Source organism: Myotis nattereri (assembly GCF_964212035.1).
Source record: "Myotis nattereri genome assembly, chromosome: 8".
NCBI classification, from domain to species: domain Eukaryota; kingdom Metazoa; phylum Chordata; class Mammalia; order Chiroptera; family Vespertilionidae; genus Myotis; species Myotis nattereri.
Genome location: NC_138083.1, coordinates 36,604,629 through 36,628,689, shown reverse-complemented (window position 1 = coordinate 36,628,689; position 24,061 = coordinate 36,604,629). Strand labels below are relative to the sequence as shown.

Here is a 24,061-nt window from a genome sequence, read left to right as displayed (position 1 = left end):
CATGATGTAAGAGATTATCACATATAAACTGTTAAACCACAAGTGCTCCAAGAGAAAAAACCCATACAACACCTGCCAAAAATTCAAACTTTGAAGATGACTGGATGTTGGCTCTTTCATCAGTACTCAGCTGTTCATAAGGAAAATAAAATCCAAATGATTATTTTAAAATGAGAGTAGATGCCTTGTGACGTTGAATACCTAGAATATGATCGTGAAGACCTCTCAGTATCATGAGCCTTATAACAAAAAACAGCAGTGCCCTGCCCTGCCCTGCCAGCGTGGCTCAGCGATTGAGCTTCTACCTGTGAACCAGGAGGTCACTGTTCGATTCCCAGTCAGAGCACATGCCTCGGTTGTGGGTTCGATACCCAGTGTGGGGCGCGCAGGAGGCAGCCGATCAATGATCCTCTCTCATCATTGATGTTTCTATCTCCCTTTCCCTTCCTTTCTGAAATCAATAAAAATATATTCAAAACAAAACAAAAAACCCCAGCAGTGCCCCGCCTTGTTTTTCACTCCCATGTCCCCATCCCCCCCTCACCCCACCTCCCAGGCAACCACTGTCTACACTGTTACTATTTCTTTTGCAAGGAAGGGTCCAGGAAACAGGAGAGCCAGTATTTCTAAATAGCATGCTTATAAGGCTGTTTACTGACTTTTAATTTTAGACATCTATTTTCCTCTTGTAGAAGATTAAAATTTAATTCACAGCCACCTGTGCCACATGTTTTGTGTCCATCATTCTCCTATTGTAGTTCTATCATAGTTTGGGGTGTTGGTGTTAAGTATTTATATTACAATGGTGATGATGATATTATTTACAGCAATTGTACTCAACAATTATTTTTGTTTCATAATTTTTTAATTTTTCTTAGAGTTAAAAGCCACCCTTTCCCCCCTATTTCTTAAATCAAGATATAAATATAAACAGTAAAATTCACCCATTTTTAGTATGTATTTCTATGTATACGTTTTGATAAATGTGTACAGTCCTGTGACCACCACTAGTTAGGATATAGAAAATTCCCACATAGTAGTCAAATCCTTTTCAACCCCAACCTCTGGCAACTGCTCGTCTGTTTTCTCTCCTATTCTAATGCCCTTTTATAGGCTGTCCTAGAAATGGAATCATATCCATATGTAGCCTTTTGAATCTGGCTTTTAAAATTAATAATCTTTTAAAAATTTCCTTGGCTTTTTGTGTTCTTACAATTTATTCCACAATTCTAAAACTCTCCTCCCCGCCCCACCCCCCACCCCCCTTTTTTTAAAAAAGAAATCCTTCTTAGCCCTGGCCAGTGTGGCTCAGTTGGTTGGGTGTCAGCCTTGCACCAAAAGGTTGCCAGTTCTATTTCCAGTAAGTGCACATGCCTGGGTTTTGGGGTTTTGGACTTGATCTTGGTAGGGGGCATGCAGGAGGCAGCCGATTGATGTTTCTCTCTCTCCCTCTCCCTAAAAATCAATAAAAAATATTTTTTAAAAAGAGAGAGAAATCATTAGAATTCTCCATCCTTCTGCTCCAGTTTGAACAAGTTCCTTGCTTGGACAGCTAAACAGCTGAATTCTTGGGATTTCCTGTCACCAAATTCAGAGCATTTTATTTTTCTCATGTTTAGATTCTGTTTCCTGAATCCTGTCTCCCTTTTTCTCAGGTGGTGCATTCTCTAGTAGCCTCCTAAGAAAGAGTACATGGGAGATAACTTTTTCTTTTCTTTTTCTTTTTAAAATATATTTTATTGATTTTTTTACAGAGAGGAAGGGAGAGGGATAGAGAGTTACAAACATGGATGAGAGAGAAACAGCGATCAGCTGCCTCCTGCACACCCCCTACTGGGGATGTGCCTGCAACCAAGGTACATGGCCTTGACTGGAATTGAACCTGGGACCCTTTAGTCCGCAGGCCGATGCTCTATCCAGTGAGCCAAACCAGTTAGGGTAACTTTTTCTTAAAAGCTTGTGTGTCTGAAAAGGTCTTTCATTCTTACACTTGTCTATTTAGTTTAGCTGAGTAAAGATTTTAATTTGGAAGTCTTTTTCCTTTACATTTTTAAGGTGTTAGTCCACTATATTTAAGCATTTGGTATAACTTTGGGAGATTCTGTTCTGATTTCTGGTCCTTTGTATATGACCTATTTCCCCATACCGCAGCCCCTGAAAGCTTTTTAGGATACTCTCTCCCCCATCTCTTCTCCTCCTCCCACCTTCCCCCCCTTTAGTATTCTGAAATTTAGCCATAATATGCATTGATGAAAGTCTTTCTATTCATTGCGCCCGATATGCACTATGTAGATAAACATTAAAATACTGGAGGCCCGGTGCACATCGCTGGGCCTGGCCTGCACCCTCTCGCAATACGGGACCCCTCGGGGGATGTTGGCCTTCTTTCAATCAACATTGTTAGGTTCATCCCTGCTGATGGTGAAGCTGTAGTTCATTTTCTGTATGGTATCCTATTGTATTAACAAACCACAAGTTATTCTATTTTCGATGAGTATTTGGGAGTTTTCCAGTTTGGGGCTATTATAAATGATGTTTATAAGTACATTCTTATATATGTTTCTTGATGTATAGATGCACAATTTCAGTTGGATATATACTTAGAATTGCTGGGTTATAGGGTATGCATAGGTTCAGCATCAATAGCCATTACAGAACAGTTTACCAAGTGGTTGTACTAATTTACATTCCCACTAGCAGTGTATGGGTTGCTGTTGTTCCATGTCCTTGCTAATGCACGGTGTTGTCAGTCTTAACTTGAACCATTCTTATGTGTGTGCAATGGTCTCATGGTCGTAATTTGTGTTTCCCTGTTGGCTAAGGAGGTTAAGCACCTTCTCATATGTTTATTGGACATTTGGACACCCTGTTTGGTGGATTGCCTGTTTAAATCTTTTGCACATTTTTTGGTGTGTGTGTGTGTGTGTGTGTGTGTTTCTTTTCTTTTCATTGACTTTAATTTTTTTTTCTTTTTTTTTTATTGCTTAAAGTATTACAAAGGGTATTACATATGTCTCCTTTTTCCCCCGCCCTTGACAATCCCCTGGCCTCCCCTACCCCCCAGTGTCTTATGTCCATTGGTTATGCTTATATGCATGCATATAAGTCCTTCGGTTGATCTCTTACCCCCCCCCCCTTTTGCCCCCCTACCCTCCCCTGCCTTCCCGCTGCAGTTTGACAGTCTGTCTGAGGCAGCTCTGCCTCTGTATCTATTTTTGTTCATAAGTTTATAATGGTCTTTATTATCCATGAATGAGTGAGATCATGTGGTTCTTTTTCCTTCATTGACTGGCTTATTTCACTTAGCATAATGCTCTCCAGTTCCATCCATGCCGTTGCAAATGGTAAGGGTTCCTTCTTTTTTAAAGCAGCATAGTATTCCATCATGTAGATGTACCACAGTTTTCTAATCCATTCATCTACTGATGGGCACTTAGGCTGTTTCCAGATCTTAGCTATGGTGAATTGTGCTGCCATGAACATATGGGTGCATATATCCTTTCTGATTGGTGTTTCTGGTTTCTTGGGATATGTTCCTAGAAGTGGGATCACAGGGTCAAATGGGAGTTCCATTTTTAGTTTTTTGAGGAAGCTCCATACTGTCTTCCATAGTGGCTGTACCAGTCTGCATTCCCACCAGCAGTGCACGAGGGTTCCTTTTTCTCCACATCCTCTCCAGCACTTGTCCTTTGTTAATTTGTTGGTGATAGCCAGTCTGACAGGTGTGAGATGGTACCTCATTGTTGTTTTGATTTGCATCTCTCGATGATTAGTGACTTTGAGCATGTTTTCATATGTCTCTTGGCTTTCTAAATGTCCTCTTTTGAAAGGTGTGTATTTAGATCCTTTGCCCATTTTTTGATTGGATTGTTTATCTTCCTTTTGTTAAGTTGTATGAGTTCCCTATACATTTTGGAGATTAGGCCCTTATCAGATATGACATTGGCAAATATGTTTTCCCAGGCAGTGGGCTTTTTTGTTGTTTTGTTGATGGTTTCTTTTGCTGTGCAGAAGCTTTTTATTTTGATGTAGTCCCATTTGTTTATTTTCTCTTTAGTTTCCAATGCCCTAGGATCTGTATCGGTGAAGAAATTGCTTCAGCATATGTCTGAGATTTTGTTGCCTTTGGATTCTTCTAGTATTTTTATGATTTCCCATCGTATATTTAAGTCCTTTATCCATTTTGAGTTTATTTTTGTGTATGGTGTAAGTTGGTAGTCTAGTTTCATTTTCTTGCATGTATCTGTCCAATTTTCCCACCACCATTTATTGAGAGACTATCTTGACTCCATTGTATGTTCTTGCCTCTTTTGTCAAATATTAATTGAGCAGCCCTAACCGGTTTGGCTCAGTGGAGAGAGCGTCAGCCTGCGGACTGAAAGGTCCCAGGTTCGATTCCGGTCAAGGGCATGTACCTTGGTTACAGGCACATCCCCAGTAGGGGGTGTGCAAGAGGCAGCTGACCAATGTTTCTCTCTCATTGATGTTTCTAACTCTCTATCCCTCTCCCTTCCTTTCTGTAAAAAAATCAATAAAATATATTTAAAAAAAATTCAAATATTAATTGAGCATATTGGTTCAGGCCGATTTCTGGGCTCTCTATTCTTTTTTATTTTTTTTATTTATTTATTTCTTTAATATATTTTATTGAGTTTTTACAGTGAGGAAAGGAGAGAGACAGAGAGCCAGAAACATCGATGAGAGAGAAACATCAACCAGCTGCCTCCTGCACACTCCCCACTGGGGATGTGCCCGCAACCAAGGCACATGCCCCCGACCGGAACCGAACCCGGGACCCTTCAGTCCGCAGGCCAATGCTCTATCCACTGAGCCAAACCGGTTTCGGCTGGGCTCTCTATTCTATTCCATTGATCTATATGTCTGTTCTTGTGCCAGTACCAGGCAGTTTTGAGAACAGTGGCTTTGTAATACAGCTTGATATCTGGTATTGAGATCCCACCTACTTTGTTCTTTCTCAGGATCGCTGCAGCTATTTGGAGTCTTTTTTTTTATTCCAGATGAATTTTTGGAGAGTTCGTTCTAGGTCTGTGAAATATGTTGTTGGTATTTTAATGGGAAGTGTGTTGAATTTATAGATTGCTTTGGGTAGTATGGACATTTTAATGATGTTGATTCTACCAATCCAAGAACATGGTATGTTCTTCCATCTGTTTTTGTCTTCTTCTATCTCTTTTTTCAACGTCCTGTAGTTTTCTGAGTAGAGGTCTTTTACCTCTTTAGTTAAGTTTATTCCTAGGTAGCTTAATTTTTTTTGTGTAATGGTAAATGGGATTGTTTTTTTAGTCTCTCTTTCTGCAGGTTCACTATTGGTGTATAGAAATGCCATAGATTTCTTGGCGTTAATTTTGTATCCTGCTACATTGCCGAATTCTTTTATTAAATCTAATAGTTTTTTGATGGAGTCTTTAGGGTTTTTTATGTATAATATCATGTCATCTGCAAATAAGGACAGTTTTACTTCTTCTTTTCCAATTTGGATGCCTTTTATTTCTTCTTCTTGTCTAATTGCAATGGCTAATACTTCCAGAACTATGTCGAACAGGAGTGGTGAGAATGGGCATCCCTGTCTTGTTCCTGTTCTTAGGGGAAATGGTGTTAGTTTTTGTCCATTGAGTATGATGTTGGCTGTGGGTTTGTCATATATGGCTTTTATTATGTTGAGGTATGATCCTTCTATTCCCACCTTGCTGAGAGTTTTTATCAAAAATGGGTGTTGAATTTTGTCAAACGCTTTTTCTGCATCAATTGATATGACTATGTGGTTTTTTTCTTTCAATTTGTTTATGTGATGTATCACGTTTATTGATTTGCGGATATTGTACAATCCTTGTATCCCTGGGATAAATCCTACTTGGTCGTGGTGTATGATCTTTCTGATGTACTGCTGGATCCGATTTGCTAAGATTTTGTTGAGGATTTTGGCATCTATGTTCATGAGTGATATTGGCCTATAATTCTCTTTCATTGTGTTGTCTCTATCTGGTTTTGGTATTAGGGTGATGCTGGCTTCATAGAATGAGCTTGGACGTGTTCCTTCCTCTTGAATTTTTTGTAGTAGTCTAAGGAGGATAGGTTTTAGTTCTTCCTTGAATGTTTGGTAAAACTCCCCTGTGAAGCCATCTGGTCCTGGGCTTTTGTTTGCTGGAAGCTTTTTGATGACTGCTTCAATTTCTTCCATAGTTATTGGCCTGTTGAGATTTTTAGATTCTTCCTGATTAAGTTTTGGAATGGTCTATTTTTTTAGGAATTTGTCCATTTCCTCCATGTTGTCTAGTTTGTTGGAGTAGAGCTGTCCATAGTATTTTTTAACAATCATTTGTATTTCTGTGGGGTCTGTTGTTATTTCGCCTCTATCATTTCTGATTTTGTTGACTTTAATTTTTTTCATTTCCTATTAGCTTGGCAGATACTTTTTCTCATTTGGTGGCTTGTCTTTTCAGTCTCTAAAAAGATCTTTTGCTGAACAGAAGTGCTTAATTTTAATACAACTCATGGTATCGCTATCTTCCTTATGTTAGTGCATGTTGTATTTGCCTAGTTCAAGGTCATGAAGATATTGTTTGTCTTTTAGAAGCATTATTGTTTCATCTTTTATATTTAAATATACACTCTACTTGGAATTGATTTTGGGATATGGTGTGAGCTTTTCTATATAGATATCTAGTGTGACCCACTGTTATTTATTAAAAAGTCTCTTTTATCCCCCCTTACTTTTTAGTGCCACCTTTGTGTGTCTCATGTTATTATGATTCACTAATCTGTCTATTTATACTGGTACTGACACATTGTCTTATTTTCTGTAACTTTGTGTTGATTTTGTCTATAGTATATTGAATAGGAGTAGCTTCTTCTACTTAGTTGTCTTTCAGATTCCTTGGCTCTTCTTGGCCCTTTGCCATTTTCATACACATTTTATAATGAGCCTTACAGTTTTACAACAATGTTTTGATTGAGATTGTATTCAGATTGCATTTCAATTATTAAATATAATACTTTTATTCTCTTTTCCCCTGTTCCCTACTCCCCGTTCCCTTTCCTCTTCTTGTTTTCTTTGGTTTGATCTTAATTTCTTTTGATAATTTTTTTCTAGTTTTCTTGCCTAACTTATGTTACATTTATTCCTTAGCATTTGACTTTTTTTTTTATGATATTGTAAATAGTGTTTTTAAAATTGCATTTTCTAACTGTAGCTATAATAGAAAAACCGATGGATTTTTTAAATTGCTCTTCTATTTATATTGCTCCTATATTTTAATACATTACCTTCAGATTCTTCTGGATTGTGTATGTGTTCAATCATCTGTGAATATCACATTTGCAAATGAAGTTTTTATTTTATCCTTTCCAATCTTATATCTTTGATTTCTTTTTCCTGCCTAACTGTGCTGCCTGTGCAGGGAATTGAAATGGTATGTTCCTGATCTAAGAGGAAAAGCCTCAAGCATTTCACCATTCTGTATATGTTTGCTGAAGGTTTTCTTCAGATACTGTTATTAGTTCACTTCTTTTCTGAGTTTATGAGTTTATTATGAATGAATGTTGAATTTAAAATGCTTTTCTGCATCAATTGAGATGTTCACATAATCGTTCTCCTTTGTTATTAATGTGATGAATTAAATTGAGTAAAATTTTCAAATATTAAATCAAATCTGAATTTCTGATACAAATTTTCAACCTTTTTATAGATTGCTAATTTTTTTTTTTTAAGATTTGTTGTTAATCTTTAACCGAGGATATGTTTTCTATTGATTTTTAGAGACAATGGGAGGGGGAGAGAGAGAGAAAGAGAGAGAGAAAAACGTTGATGTGAGAGACACACATTGATTGGTTGCCTCTTGCATTTGCCCCAGCCGGGGCCAGGGATCGAACCTGCAACCCAGGTACACCCTGTCTATGACTGGGAATTGAACCTGCAACCCTTTAGTGCTCTGGCTGACGCTCTAACCACTGAGCACACAGGCCAGGGTTTAAGGTGTGGGTTTTTTGTTTGTTTGTTTGTTTTTTTATTGATTTTGGGCAAGAGAGGAAGACAGGGAGAGGGAGAGAAACATTGATGTGAGAGCAAAACATCAATCAGCTGCCTCCTGCACACCTGCTATTGGAGACTGAGCCTGCAACCTCGGCATGTGCCCTGACTGGGATTCAGACTGTCACCTTTAGTGCACAGGAATATGCCCAACCTATTGAGCCACACTGGTCAGGGCTAGATTGCTAAATTTGATCCAATTTTTTTTTATTAGGATTTTCTTTTTCTTTGTTCGTGATTGAAAATGGCTTATAATTTTCCTTTGAACAAGTTTTGGAATCAGGTTTATGCTGGCCACCAATGATGGCTTTAGTTGCAGCCCACAAGTTTTGATACATAGTATTTTTCACTATCATTTATTTCAGAATATTTTCAGATTTCATCTTCTTTGACCCATGCATTTTTTAGAAGTGTATATCTTAATTTTTAAACATTGGATTTTATAGTTACCTTTCTGTTGCAGATTTTGGATTAATTGTACAGCAGTCAGAGAACATAGTCTGTATTTTGATTCTTATTTAAATGTCTTGGCATTTGTTCTGTGGCTTAGGAACTGATCATTTTGTAAATGCTCTCTGTGTACTTGCAAATAAGTGTAGAGAGCAGTTATTAGGTGTAGTGCTATACATTGTCAATTTTGTTTATCTTTAATATCCTTACTACTTTTGTATCTACATACATCAATTTCTGAGAGAAATTATAACAATCGCCACTATGATTGTGGATTTGCCTATTTTTCTTTTTAGCCTCTGTCAATTTTTGTGTTGTTTTTTTTAAAAAATCTTTGTTATTGAAAGTATTACATATGTCCTCTTTTTTTCCCCATTGACCCCTTCCAGCTCTCCCCTCCTCCCCCCATCTCGGCACAGATTGTCTGTGTCTATGGGATATGTATATGTGCATACAAGTTCTTTGGTTGATCTCTTCCCACCCACCCCCACCTTCCCTCTGAGATTTGACAATCTGTCCCATGCTTCTATGTCTCTGGATCTACTTTATTCATCAGCTTATTTTGTTCATTAGATTCCACATATGAGTGAGATCATGTGATACTTTGTCTTTCTCTGACTGGCTTATTTCATTTAGCATAATAACTCAACAGGTCCCTCCATGCTGTCTCAAAAGGTAGTCCTTCTTTTTTCCTGCTGAAGCTATTTATTAGGTACATTCTAGAACTGCTACATCGTCTTGGTTGACTTTTTATTCTTACAAAGAATTTCTAGCCCTGGCCCATATGGCTCAGTTGGTTGAGTGTCACCCCATGCACTGATAGGCCGGTGGTTCGATTCCTAGTTGGGGCCCATGCCTGAGTTTGCGGTTGGATCCCCATCTGGGTGCATGCGGGAGGCAGCAGATCAATGTTTTTCTTTCATACTGATGTTTCCCTCTGTCTTCCTCTCCCTTCCTCTCTCTTTCTCAAATCAATACAAGTATATATATTTTTAAAAAACAAAGTATCGTTAGCTCTGGTAATGCTTTTTGCCTTAAGTCTTATATACTGATTTTAAAACACTCATCCCACCTTTCTTTTGGTGTGGGTTTACATTGTATATTGTTTCCCATTCGTTTACTTTCAACTTTTATAAAAGAATAGTGGCCCGGTGCACAGATTCGTGCACATTGAAAGGAAATTAGAAGAAATATTTTAATATCACTATTTGCCCTTTCTCTATAATAGAAGTGTCAACCAAATTCACAATTGACAATGACAGATTGAAACACACATGTGCGATTGGCGCCAATGAGAGCTTTATATGTATCGTGCATGTGTGCGTCAACTTAGCCTTTTATAGATATAGAATAAACTTGCTTAATTAGACCTGCTTTCTGGTTTAACTAAACTTTTTCCAGTCCAGTGAAGCCCCCTAACTTCTCTCTCAGGTAATTGTCAGCAACACAGCAGTGAATATCAACACGAAGCAGATCATTATTGTAGGTCATGCAGGGAGAACAAAGGGCACAATATTTAACTGCAGCAGTGTTTGACTATATTCTGCACAGTGAGAAAACCTGAAATCGTTTTCAAGGTCCACCATTTCTTCTTTTTAGTCGAGTCAAGTTTCTAAGCTTTCTAAATCTCTGTTTTCCAGCTAATGAAAAGAATATAGGATTCCACTAAGTCTCCTATCTACCTATTCCAGGACTTCTGTGAGGATCAAATGAGATGAGGCATGGGAAAACGCTTCACAGACATTTGGTTAAAGTGTGAAATGTTTCTACCTGGCTATAAAGCAAATTGTGTTCCTGGGCTGAAGAAACTGCAGGGAGGCTAGTTGCTAGGAAGAGGAAGCCGGACGTTGCTATGTGATGTCATTACCTGGACATACACTTAGCATATTAGCCTTTTATATATATAGATGTTTCTCTGGAAAACAGCATAACATTGTCTTTTAATTGGAGCATTTAGTACATTTACACTTAATGTAATAACAAAGGTTTGGGGATTTAAATATGCCTATTTAATATGGTAATTGCTTTTAAATGTCCCATGTTATATCTATCCCTTTTTCTCTTCTTTTTTTTTAATGTTGCTTTTAAATAAAACAGCTTTATGGAGGTATAATTTATATACTATAAAATGTACCCATTGTAAATATTCAACTTGATGCTTTTAGCAAATTAGACAGCCATCACCACAGTTATTTTAGAACATTTCCATTACTCCAAAAAGTTCCCTTATGCTCATAATTTATATTATTATTATTTTTAAATCTTTATTTTTCATTTACAGTTGACATACATCATTACATCAGTTCCAGGTGCACACACCAGTGATTAGACATTACATAACTTACTAAGTGGTCATCTTGATAAATCTTGCACCCATTGCACACCATACATAGTTATTATAATACTAGAGGCCTGGTGCACAAATTTGTGCACCAGTGGGGTTCCTCAGCCTGGCCTGCGGGATCGGGCTGAAACCGGCTCTCCGACATCCTCTGAGAGGTCCTGGATTGTGAGAGGGCACAGGCCAGGCCAGTGGTCGGCAAACTCATTAGTCAACAGAGCCAAATATCAGCAGTACAACAATTGAAATTTCTTTTGAGAGCCAAATTTTTTAAACTTAAACTATATAGGTAGGTACATTGTTATTAACTTAATTAGGGTACTCCTAAGCTGGCCTTTGCTAAAAACATCCTCAGTCTGATTGAGGTACGTTCGTTGAGGTCGACCCCTTCCAACTCTCCCACCCACACTTGTTTTGTATACTTGTTTCATCTATCTTTTGTCACCCGCGCGCAATTTGCGGATGCGGCTAGCACTAACCAGTGCACCTGAGACTGCTGACTGACTGGCTCACTCAACTCGTGCATGAATCACACGTGCCTCCCCTGCGCTGCATATCCTGTGGCCCGCCTGCGCCGCGTCTCCCGTTGCCCAACCGACCGACACCCCCCACATCTTCTAACGCCACTTCTTCAAAATAGACTCACCCAGGCTGAAAACCGACTTCTGTGCATGGGCCACGAAGTTTCAATCGCAGTGTACGTGCGCTCCCACACGTGGTATTTTGTGGGAGAGCCACACTCAAGGAGCCAAAGAGCTGCATGTGGATTGTGAGCCACGGTTTGCTGACCACTGGGCCAGGCCAAGGGTTCCTACTGGTGCACAGTCAGGGCCAGGGAGGGACTCTGGAGGTTGGCCAGCCGGGGAGGGACTGCAGAAGGGCTCCGAGGCATGTCCAGCCTGTCTTACTCAGTCCTGATCGGCCGGACCCCAGGAGCAAGCTAACCTACCAGTCGGAGCATCTACCTCCTGGTGGTCAGTACATGTCATAGCTTCTGGTCGACCAGTCGACTGCCCCCTCGTGGTCAGTGCACATCATAATGAGTGGTTGAGTGGCCTTAGAATATCATTAGCATATTATGCATTGATTGGTTGAATGGATGACTGGACACTTAGCATATTAGGCTTTTACTATATAGGATTATTAACTATATTCCCTATACTGTACTTTATACCCAAGTGACCATTTTGTAACTACCAATTTGTACTTCTTAATCACTTTACCTTCTTCACTCATCTCCTCAGCCCCCCTCCCATCTGGCAGCCGTCAAAATGTTCTCTGTATCTATGAATCTGTTTCTGTTCTGCTTTATTTATTTTTTTTTAGATTCAGTTATTGATAGGTGTGTATTTATTGCCATTTTATTGTTCATATTTTTTATTTCTTCTCCTCCTCCTTCTTTTCCTTCTTAAAGAAGATCCTTTAACATTTCATATAATACTGGCTTGGTGGTGATAAACTCCTTCAATTTTTTTTTGTATGTGAAGCTCTTTATCTGTCCTTGATTTTACATGATAGCTTGGCTGAGTGGAGAGTAACCTTGGTTGTAGGTCCTTGTGGTTCATCAGTTTGACTATTTCTTGCCACTCTCTTTGGCCTGCAAATTTTCTGTTGAGAAATCAGCTGACAGTCTTATGGGAGCTTCCTTGTAAGTAACTAACTGCTTTTCTCTTGCTGCTTTTAATATTCTCTCTTTGTCCTTAACCTTTTGCATTTTAATTATGATGTGTCTTGGTGTGGGCCTCTTTCAGTTCATCTTGTTTGGGACTCTCTGTGCTTCCCAGACTTGTATGTCTATTTCCTTCAGCAAGTTAGGGAAATTTTCTTTCATTATTTTTTCAAGTAGTCTTTATTTTTATTTTTATTTTTAATTCAACCTGTACTTGATCTTTATTATCTATTTTTTAAAAATCTTTATTGTTGCTGAAGCCAGTTTGGCTCAGTGGATAGAGCGTCGGCCTGCGGACTGGGGGGTTCCAGGTTCGATTCCGGTCAAGGGCATGTGCCTTGGTTGTGGGCACGTCCCCGGTGGGGGGTGTGCAGGAGGCAGCTGATCGATGTCTCTCTCTCTCTCATTGATGCTTCTGGCTCTCTGTCTCTCTCCCTTCCTCTCTGTGAAAAATCAATAAAATATATTAAAAAAAAATCTTTATTGTTGAAAGTATTACAGATGTCCCCCTTTTTTCCCCCATTGCCCCCCTCCATCTGGTTCCCACCCCAGGCCTTCACCACCCTGTAGTCTGTGTCCATAGGTAGTGCATATATGCATATAAGTTCTTTGGTTAATCTCTCTGCCCGCCCCCGCCCCCCCCCTCCCTCTGAGATTTGTCAGTCTGTTCCATGTTTCCATGCCTCTGGTTCTATATTATTCATCAGTTTATTTTGTTCATTAGATTCCTTGTTCGTTTATTTTGATTTTTTAGATTCAGTTGTTGATATATATATATATATATATATATATATATATATATATATTTATGGACATTTTCGTGTTCATATTTTTTATCTTTTTATTTTCTTCTTATCCTTCCTCCTCCTCCTCCTCTTCCTCTTCTTCCTCCTCCACTTCTTAAAGAATATCCTTCAACATTTCTTGTAGTACTGTTTTGGTAGTGATGAACTCCTTTAGCTTTTTCTTGTCTGTGAAGCTCTTTATCTGACATTCAATTCTAAATGATAGCTTTGATGGGTAGAGTAATTTTGTGTGTAGGTCCTTGCTGTTTATCACTTTATTTTTTGCCACACCCTCTGGCCTACAAAGTTTCTGTTTTGAAATTAGCTGACAATTGTATGGGAGCTCCCTTGTAGGTAACTAACTGCTTTTCTCTTGCTGCCTTTAAGATACTCTCTTTGGCCCGGCTGGTGTGGCTCTGTGGTTGAGTGTCGACCTATGAACCAGGAGGTCAGGGTTCGATTCTCGGTCAGGGCACATGCCCGGGTTGCAGGCTCAATCCCCAGTGGGGGGAGTGTGCAGGAGGCAGCCGATCCATGATTCTCTCTCATCATAGATGTTTCTCTCTCTTCCTCTCCCTCTCCCTTCCTCTCTGAAATCAATAAAAACATGTATATATATATATATATATATATATATATATATATATATGATTCTCTCTTTGTCCTTAACACTTGGCATTTTAATTATGAAGTGTCTTGATGTGGGCCTCTTTGGATTCCTCTTGTTTGGGACTCTGCACTTTCTGGACTTGTAAGTCTATTTCTTTCACCAGATAGGGGAATTTTTCTGTCATTATTTCTTCAAATATGTTTTCCATTTCTTGCTCTCTTCTCCTTCTGGCACCCCCATAATGTGAATGTTGGTATGCTTGAAGTTGTCCCAGAGGCTCCTTACACTGTCTTTTACTTTTGGATTCTTTTTGCTCTTTTGATTGGGTGTTTTTGCTTCCTCATTTTCCAAATCATTGATTTGATTCTTGGAACCATCTACTCTACTGTTGAATCCCTGTAAATTATTCTTTATTTCAATTAGTATATGCTTAATTTCTGACCGGTCCTTTTTCATTTATTTGAAATTTTCACTAAGTCCCTTGAAGCTCTCATTAAGATCCTTGGGCATCCTTATAACCATTGTTTTGAACTCTGGATCTAGTAGTTTGTTTCCTTCCATTTCATTTAGTTCTTTTTCTGGAGATTTCTTCTGTTCTCTCATTTGTACACGTTTCTTTGTCTCTGCATTTTGGCTGCTTCCTTGTGTTTATTTCTATGTATTAGGTAGAGCTGCTATGTCTATTGGAATTGGTAGAGTGGCCTTGTATAATAGATGTTTTGTAGGGCTTAGTGGCTCAGCCTCCCTAGTCACCTGAGCTGGTCACTCTAGGTGTGCTTCTGTGTGGGTTGTGTGCACAGTCTTGTAGTTGAGCCTTGACTGCTATTGGGGTTACTGGAGGAATTGACCTCTAGGCCAGTTGGCTGTGAGGGCCAGTTGTGAAGAGCTGCTGTGCAGGAGACACCCATATAGAGCAGGACTTGCTTCAGTGGGGTTTTGGTGTTCATTGAGTCTGCCTCTTGAGTGTGTTGCTCCTGGATGTGTAGAGTTGTAATCTGGTGTGGTCTGAAGCTGGCCACCTGGCCAGAGCTACAGAGAGATCTGCAGATGGTTGCAACTTGTGTTGGGCTTGGAAATGTCCAGATGAGGCCCAGCGGTGAAGCAAGGCAGGCCGGTGCTAGTGGCAGGTCTTGAGCCTCTTATTGATAGGTATGGGGTACTCTAACTCGAGCTGCTGGTTGTTTAAGAGATTTTAGGAAAGTCTGAAGCCTGAGTCAGGACAGGCCATTAGTACAGAAAAGCTACTGCAAATAGCTGGGGTGGAGCTGCAAATTGGATGGGGCAGGGTCTCACTAGGGCTGAGTAAACAGTGTGAGCCAGGCTGATGGAAGTTCTGCAACAGGGGAGGTCTCAGCATAGGAACAATGACCCCTACGAGGACCCCTGTCTGGGAGAAAGCAGCCCCTGAGTTCTTGCTCCAATGCCAGATAATGCAATTCCTCTCTCTATGTCTCTGGATCCACCCAAGCTGCTGCCCCAGCACTGGAGCTCAGAGGGAGCCAGTCTGTGTAAGTTCATGTGCTGGCCCTTTAAGAGGAACTCCCTGGGTCTCCAGCAGCCTATGTGTCACATAGCCACAATCCCCACTGTTTTTTACAGCCTGAAGTTACCAGGACTTCTCTTCCCAGCTCTGTGCTGAAGGATCTGGTGTGGGGCTAGGATCCCTTGCTCCTCAGGTGAGGCCTTTGCAGCCAAGATATCCCTCCCAATTAAAATCACCACATGTAGTTGTGGGACCAGCCATTCTGTGCCCCCACCCTTTTTACCAGTCTCAATGTGCTTTCTTCTTTTTTTATTTTATCTTTTAAAATATTTTTTTTTATTGATTTCAAAGAGGAAGGGAGAAGGAGAGAAAGAGAGAAAAACATCAGTGGTGAGAGAGAATCATTGATTGGCTGCCTCCTGCATGTCCCCCACTGGGGTTCAAGCCCACAACCCATGCATGTGTCCAGACTGGGATTGAACTGTGACCTTCTGGTTCCTAGGTTGATGCTCAATCACTGAGCCACACCACCCAGGCTGTGCTTCTTCTTCTCTAGTTGTAGGACTTCCATTCAGCCAGATTTTCATGAAGTTCCGAATTATGGTGGTTCTGTATTTTAGTTGTAATTTTGATGTAGTTGTGGGAGGCAGGGAGTACCCAAGTTTACCTATGCCACCATATTGGTTCTCTCCCAAATAGGTTTTCAGTTTATTTCTCTCTTCTCCTTCCTGCACCGTCATGATGTGACTGTTGGTGTGCTTGAAGTTGTCTCAAAGGCTCCTTATACTATCGTCATCTTTTTGGATTCTCTTTTCCTTTTGCTGTTCTAATTAGGTGTTTTCCTTTTCCTTATCTTCCAAATCTCTGGTTTGATCCTCTGCTTTATCTATTCCACTGTTTATTCTCTCTAATGTATACTTCATTTCAGTTAGTTTATTCTTTATTTCTGACTGTTTTTTTTTTTGCTGTTCTATTTTTTATATTTCCTATATCTTTGTTGAAGTTATAACACCTTTATTGAGATGTAATTTACATGCTATACAAGTAAGCCATCTATAATAATAAAAGCGTAATATGCTGATTAGACCGGACAGCCAAATGACCTTCCAGATGTTATTCTGGACACCCTTCCGGACAAAGCCGCAACAGCGGGGGCCGAGGCAGAGGCGGTTAGTGGTGATCAGGCAGGCAGGTGAGCAGTCAGGGTGATCAGGCAGGCAGGCAGAGGTGGTTAGGGGCAATCAGGCAGGCAGGCGAGTGGTTAGGGGCGATCAGGCAAGCAGGCGAGTGGTTAGGAGCCAGCGATTCCAGATTGCGATAGGGTGCAGGCCGGGCTGAGGGGCCACCCTCCCCCTTCGTGCACCGGGCCTCTAGTTTAAATGTACAAGTCAGTGTTTTACCATATACATGAATTATGCATCTATTACCACAGTCAATTTTAGGATATTTCATTACTCCAAAAGAAACACTATAATCAGTTGGTAATCATTCCCCATCCCCCATCCTCCCCCCCCCCCCGCCCCCCCCCATCATCTCTCAGGCCCTAGGCAACCACTAATTTACTTTGTATCTTTTTGGATTTGCCTATTTTGGGCATTCACGTTATTTGAATCAAACGATATGTGGCTCATTGTGGCTGGCCTCTTTCACTTAGTATAATGTTCTCAAGATTTGTCCATGTTGTAGCAAATATCAGTACTTCCATTTCTTTTTATTGCCATTTCTTTTTATGTTCCATTATATATGTGTATTATATTTTTTAAATCCATTCATCAGTTGGTAGACTTGTTTTCCTCCCACTTTTGGGTTATTATGAATAATGCTGCTATGAATATTTGTGTACAAGATTTTGCATGGATATCTGTTTTCATTTCTTTTGGCTCAATATGGTAATTCTATATTTAACTTTTTTTACAAACTGCCAAACTCTTTATCTAAAGTGGCTGTACCATTTACATTCCCACCAGTAATTTATGAGGGTTCCAATTTCTCACACCCTTATCAACACTTGTTATTATCTGTCTTTTTATTTTATTTATTTATTTTTAAATATATTTTATTGATTTTTTACAGAGAGGAAGGGAGAGAGATAGAGAGTTAGAAACATCGATGAGAGAGAGAAACATCGATCAGCTGCCTCCTGCACATCTCCCACTGGGGATGTGCCCGCAACCAAGGTACATGCCTTTGACCGGAATCGAACTTGGGACCTTTCAGTCTGCAGGCCGACGCTCTATCCACTGAGCCAAACCAGTTTCGGCTGTCTTTTTAATTATAGCCATTCTAATAGGTATAAAGTTGTATCTCATTTTGGATTTGATTTTCCCGATGACTAGTGATGTTGAGCATCTTTTCCTGTGCTTATTGGCCATCTGTATATCTACTTGGTGTGCCACAGAATTTTATTAATTAGTTTGTGTGTTCCATGAGATGAAAAAGGTTGAAAATTGCTGATCTAGGTAATCAAATTTGTGGGCATGTTATTCATAGTATTCCTTATTATCCTTTTCATGTCCAAGGGATCAGTAATGATGACCCCTCTTATATTTCCTTTTATTAAAAACTAGAGGCCCCCAGAGGGCCTGTGCCCTCTCACAGTCTGGGACCCCTTGGGGGATGTCCACCTGCTGGCTTAGGCCTGCTCCCCAGGGGGATCAGGCCTAAGCTGACTGTCAGACAGCCCTTTGGCAGCCCAGGAGCCCTTGGGGGATGTCCACTGGCCAGCGGGGAGCAGGCCTAAACTGCAGTCGGACATCCTTAGCGCTGCTGAGGAGGCGGGAGAGGCTCCCGCCACCACCGCTGTGCTGGCAGCCATCAGCCTGGCTTGTGACTGAGCAGAGCTCCCCCTGTGGGAATGCACTGACCACCAGGGGGCAGCTTCTGCATTGAGCATCTGCCCCTTGGTGGTCAGTGTGTGTCATAGTGACCAGTCATTCCCAGGGGTTCTGCTGTTAGGGTCAATTTGCATATTACTCTTTTATTGTATAGGCTAGAGACCTGGTGCACGGGTGCACAGGCTGGCTGGTTTACCCTGAAGGGTGTCCTGGATTAGGGTGGGGGTCCCGCTGGGGTGTCTGGCCAGCCTGGGTGAGGGGCTGATGGCTGTTTGCAGGCTGGCCACACCCCCTTCAGGGTGGAGGTCCCCACTGGGGTGCCTGGCCAGCCTGGGTGAGGGGCTGATGGCTGTTTGCAGGCTGATCAAGCCCCCCAGTGGGGACCCTCACCCCATGAGGGTGTGGCCAGCCTGGGTGAGGGGCAGATGGCCGTTTTCAGGCTGGCCACGGCCGTGGGCTGGAAGCAGGTATCTGGGATTTATTTATCTTCTATAATTGAAACTTTGTAGCCTTGAGCGGAGCTCAGGGCTGGCCAGGGCAGGCGGGAAGCTTGGCTTCCTCCATCGCCAGGGGCAACCCAAGCATCCTGCTCGCTCCAACTCTGTGGCCACTGCCATCTTAGTTGGGTTAATTTGCATATTTGCTCCTGATTGGCTTGTGGGTGTGGCTTGTGAGTGTGGCAGAGGTACGGTCAATTTGCATGTTTCTCTTTTATTCAATTAGACTAGAGGCCCAGTGCACGAACTTGTGTACAGGTGGTGTCCCTCGGCCTGGCCAGTGATTGGTCCGATTGAGGGGGCTGGCCAGCTGGGGAGGGACCGCGGGAGGTTGGCTGGCCACAAGAGGTTGGCTGGCCACAGGAGGTTGGCTGTGGGAGCACACTGACCACCAGGGGGCAGCTCATGCGTTGAGTGTCTTCCCCCTGGTGGTCATAGCAACCGGTCGACCTGTCATTCGGTTGCTTAGGCTTTTATATATATAGACTAGAGGCTCAGTGCATGAAATTTTGTGCACGGGGGCGGGGGGCGGTGTCCCGGCTTCGTCCGGAAGATTGTCCAGAAGGATGTCTGGTCTAATTACCATATTATGCTTTTATTATCATATATTATATTCTATTAAGATACAGCTTTAGTTCAGAGGAGTACGTATGGTATTTCATTTATATACTCCAGAAATGGCATGTCCAAGTTAATTAGTTATGATTCTGGGCATTGTTCTGGATGCATTGATATTCTTGGAGAAGGAATGCATGTTTTGCCACTGTTTTCTCACTACTGATGGACCAGAAGTCATTTAGAGTCATCTTGGTTTTTCTAATAATTATATCTGAAGAGAACAATTCAGTGTTGTGCAGTTATATCACTAACGAGTGAAGTTTTTCTTCTATTATAAGATCTATTGTCTGAAGAAAAGATAATTAAATTACCATTGACTCCATCTCATTTTATCTTTTGTCACATTTTTGTTGATTATTTACATCAATAATGACAAGAAAACAATTTTTTACATGTAGAATTTGTCATTATTTCCATGTAAAGTGGAGCCTGATTGCCAGAATACTTTTGATTGGTAGCAGCAATTACCATGGTTCCTTGGCTTACAAAAGATTTTATGTGAGAGATCATCACAGCAAATCTATGATAAACCTTCATATCCAGAAAGACAGCCCCAAGATAGCACACGGTTTTGACCTGGAGGATCTGGAGAGATAAAGCTGTGTACTTGCTTTTGGAGGTCAAAAGATTTTATTCTGTGATGGATCTCACACAAAACACAATAAAGCTCAGTCATCTTTATTTTAAATATTTTTTTCTGGTATTCCAATTATACGTATATTACACTCTGTATAATTGTCTCACAATTCTTAGATATTATGTTCTGTTTTTTGTTTTCCATTTTTTTTCCTCTCTGTATTTCAGTTTGGGAAGTTTTTATCTTGAAGATATTCTTTCCTTGGCCATGTCCAGTCTACTGATGAGCCTGTCAAAGGAATTCTTTATTTCTCACAGTATTGTTGTTTTTTAATTTTTAGCCTATTGTTTATATTTTAATTTGGTTATTTGTCTTTATTATTAAGTTGTAAGAATTCTTTATACTGTCTAGATATTAGACCCTTATCAGGCCCTTATATGATTTACAAATGTTTTCTCCCATTCTGTGGATTGTCTTTTCACTTTCTTGGTAGTGTCCTTTAAAGCACAAGCTTTTTTAATATTAAAGAAGTTCAGTTTATTTTATTTTTCCTTTGGCTGCATATGTTTTAGGTGTCATATCCATGAAACCATTGCTTAATCTCGGGTCATGAAATGTATACTTATGTTCTCTTCTTGCAGTTTTAGCCCTTATATTTAGGTCCTTGATTTTGAGTTCATTTTTTAATATGATGTGAAGAATTGTCTTGATATTATTGTCAAGTGGCCATAAATCAGGTGGCCATAAATGTTAAGCGTTTATTTTTGCAGTCTCAGTCCTATTACGTTGATCTGAATGTCTATCATGGGGCCAGTCACAGACTTATTATAGACTTGTAATAATTTAGAAATTGGGAAGTATAATTTTTTTTCCAACTTCATTCTTCTTTTTCAAGATTATTTTGCCTATCCTGAATCCCTTACATTTCCATATGAATTTTAGAATTAGTTTGTCAATTTCTGCTGTGGAGTCAACTTGGATTTTGATAGGAATTACATTGAATCAATATGGGAAGTATTTGCATGTTAGCAATATTTAATCTTCCAATCCGTGAACATTAATGTCTTTGCATTTATTTAGGTATTTTTAAATTTCTGATGTTTTAATTTCATTGTACAAGTTTTGTATTCCTTTTGTTAAAATTACTCCTGAGTATTTTGGGGTTTTTTGATGATATTATAAATGGAATTATTTTCTTAATTTTGGTTTTGGGTTGTTCATTGGAAGTGTATAGAAATTCATCTGGTTTTTGTATATTGATTTTGTATCCTACAATCTTGCTGAACTTATTAGCTTTAATAGTTTGTGTGTGTTCCTTAATATGCAGGATGGGACGAAAGTAGATTTACAGCTGTGAGTACACGTGACACAGAGTATATTCTGGTATTATTATTTAATTACTGTATTTTCCATATGAACAACTCTAAACCTACTTTTGCCCCACCCTGTATTTTATATACAAGGTCATGTCATCTGAAAATATAGTTTTGCTTTTCCTTTGCAATCTGGATGCTTTTATTTCTTTTTCTTGTCTAATTGCTCTGACTAGAATTTCTAGTACAATGTTAAATAGATGTGGTGAGAGTTAGCATCCTTGTCTTTTTCCTGATCTTAGTGGGAAAGCATTCAGGCTTTCACCATTAATTATGATGACAGCTGTGGATTTTTGGTAAATGACCTTTATCAGATTGATTACATTGATTGTACATTGAACCAACTTTCCATTCCTGGAATACTTGCTTGGTCTTGGTGTATAATTCTTTTTATATGTTGCTGGGTTTGCTTTACTAGTATTTTTCTGAGGATTTTTATGTCTATTCTCATAAGAGATATTGGTTTGTAGTTTTTGTGTGATGTCCTTCTTTGTCTGATTTTTGGTATCAGAGTAATACTGGCCTCATAGAATGAGTTGGGAGATGTTCCTTTGTATTTAATAGAAGCATCTCTATTTGAGCTTTTCTTTGAGGATAGTTTTCTTTCTTTTTTACTAAATTGCTAACTTGGTCTCTTGTAGGGCCATCACATGTTCTGTGTGTGTTTTTCTTGAGTCAGTTTCTTTTGGTTGCATCTTTCTAAGAACTTGTTTATTTCACAGCAGTTTTCTAATTTGTTGGCATACTGTTGTTCCTAGTATTCATTTATAAACTTTATTTTGGTAAGGTTGCTAGTAATGTTTCCTCTTTCATTCCTGAATTTAGTAATTTGAGTTCGTGTAAGTTGGTCAGTGGAAGTAAAGTTTTCACTCTTTTTCAAAGAACCAGCTTTTGATTTTGTTGATTTTTCTCTATTATTTTTCTGTTCTCTATCATTAAATTTACAATAATATTTTTTATCTCCTTGTGCTTGGTTTGTGTTTGGTTCAATCCTTATTTTCTAGTTTCTTTTGGTAGAAGTTTGAATAAGTGATTTGAGATCACCTCTTTTAAAAATATAAATGTTTACAGCTGTAAATTTGTAAACACTACTTTTGCTAAGTTCCATAAAATCATGGTGTATGTTTTTTGTTTTCCTTTCGAGGAAAGGAAAAGTGTTTTTCCATTGTTTTTGGATTTGCATTGATTTCAGCTTTAGAATGATGAAATTCCTAATATTTGATCATTTTTTACCTACAGAAATGGTAATTTCCTATGGTTTATCTTTATCCTAATACATTACTCTCACAAACATTACCCCCCATTATCCCAGTATTATCTTATTTTTACAATTAAAATATGCTCCAGAAGGATAATGGCACTTGTCTAGGTATTAGGACCAACATGTATCAGGATAGACTAAGACATTATTGAAGACTTGCATGTCCTATACTAGTAATAACAATTACCAGGAGCTTTTACCAGATCGAGGGACAGATGTACATGAAAATAATTCCCATCCGGCCCCTGATAGTGGTTTGTCCCACTAGTGTTAGTGGAAATTGCCATAATTGATTAATGTACCTATCATTAAGCTAGTACCTGGCATTCTTTGAGAGAAGGTATGCATGACAAACAACAGCTTGGTACCTACTCTAAAGGAGTTTGTAGGTCATAGGAGGAGGTGAACACATGAGCTATTAATTATGATACAGTAGGATAAATGTTAGATACGGGCCCAGCAGAAGGGCACCTACTCTTTTAGAAAAGAGAGGCAAAGGCCAGTCAAAGAAATTTTCTGGCTGTTTGGTTTGCATTTTGAAGATGGAGAAGAAGCATCCAGGTAAAAAAAGACAGGGAGAGGACATTTTAGGGGAAGAACCTGTGCAGAGGGGCAAAGAGAAAGAACATGTGTATTTGGACTCCAGAGTGTGCATTGGGAAAGAGATGAGGCTAGAAAGGAAAGTAGGTGATAGAATATGAAGGGTGTTGTATCACCAGGCAAGAGTTAACTTTTAACTTATAGGCTACTGAGGAGCTTTTAAAGGTTTCTAGAAAGAGGTCTTTGAATTATTTGTCCGGGAGGGAGGGTGGGGGTTGGGGAGGCAGTTGCTCTTCTTTGCCCTATATGCTAATACAGTTGTCCCTTAGTATCCATCTAACGGGGACTGGTTCCAGTATCCCTGCAGATAACAAGCAGATACTCAAGTCCCTTTTATAAAATGTCACAGAACAATGCATATAGTTGCCCCTCCACATCTGTGGACTCCCAGCCACAGTTTGAAAATATGATACTATTTTCAATCCTAGGATAGTTGAATCTGGGGGTGCAAACCTGGGTATACAGAGGGCCGACTGTGTATTTACTGAAAAAATTCACATATAGGTGGACACACACAGTCCAAACCTATGTTGTTCAAGGTCAACTGCAGTTCTTTCCTCACCAGTAAAATGTGTTTTGTTTTGTTTTTTAAATCACAGTTCACTGAAACATTTTTGATGGAGAGGGACAAACCGTCCAAATGGAGTGGAATTCCTCAGCTGCTCCTTAAGCTCTATGCAACCAGCCACCTTCACAGTGACTTCGTTGAGTGTCAAAACATCCTCAAGGTAATTCTTTTGGGCCTTGGAGGAGCTGTATTCAGGGCCTCCAAGTGACACAAGATATCTGCTTTTTTTAAAAAAATCTCAGTCTACTTTTAAAAAGTGTCCGTTTTTATTTTGTAAGCTATAGAAAATTTGGGAAGTTCAGAAAAAGTGCAAAGAAGAAAATAAAACCCCCAACACCAGAAGTTCCC

General features: G+C 39.7%; 1 protein-coding gene across 3 annotated transcripts in view; it reads left to right on the top strand.

Annotated features, from left to right (window-relative positions):
- The window catches only part of TRPC4AP (transient receptor potential cation channel subfamily C member 4 associated protein), an 81,852-nt gene that overhangs the window by 5,499 nt on the left and 52,292 nt on the right, over window positions 1-24,061 (top strand). For all 3 annotated transcript variants that reach the window (XM_081096492.1, XM_081096491.1, XM_081096490.1), the window contains exon 2: window positions 23,745-23,873. In XM_081096492.1, the coding sequence (XP_080952618.1) occupies window positions 23,745-23,873 (129 nt within the window). The remainder of the gene's footprint in view (window positions 1-23,744; window positions 23,874-24,061) is intronic.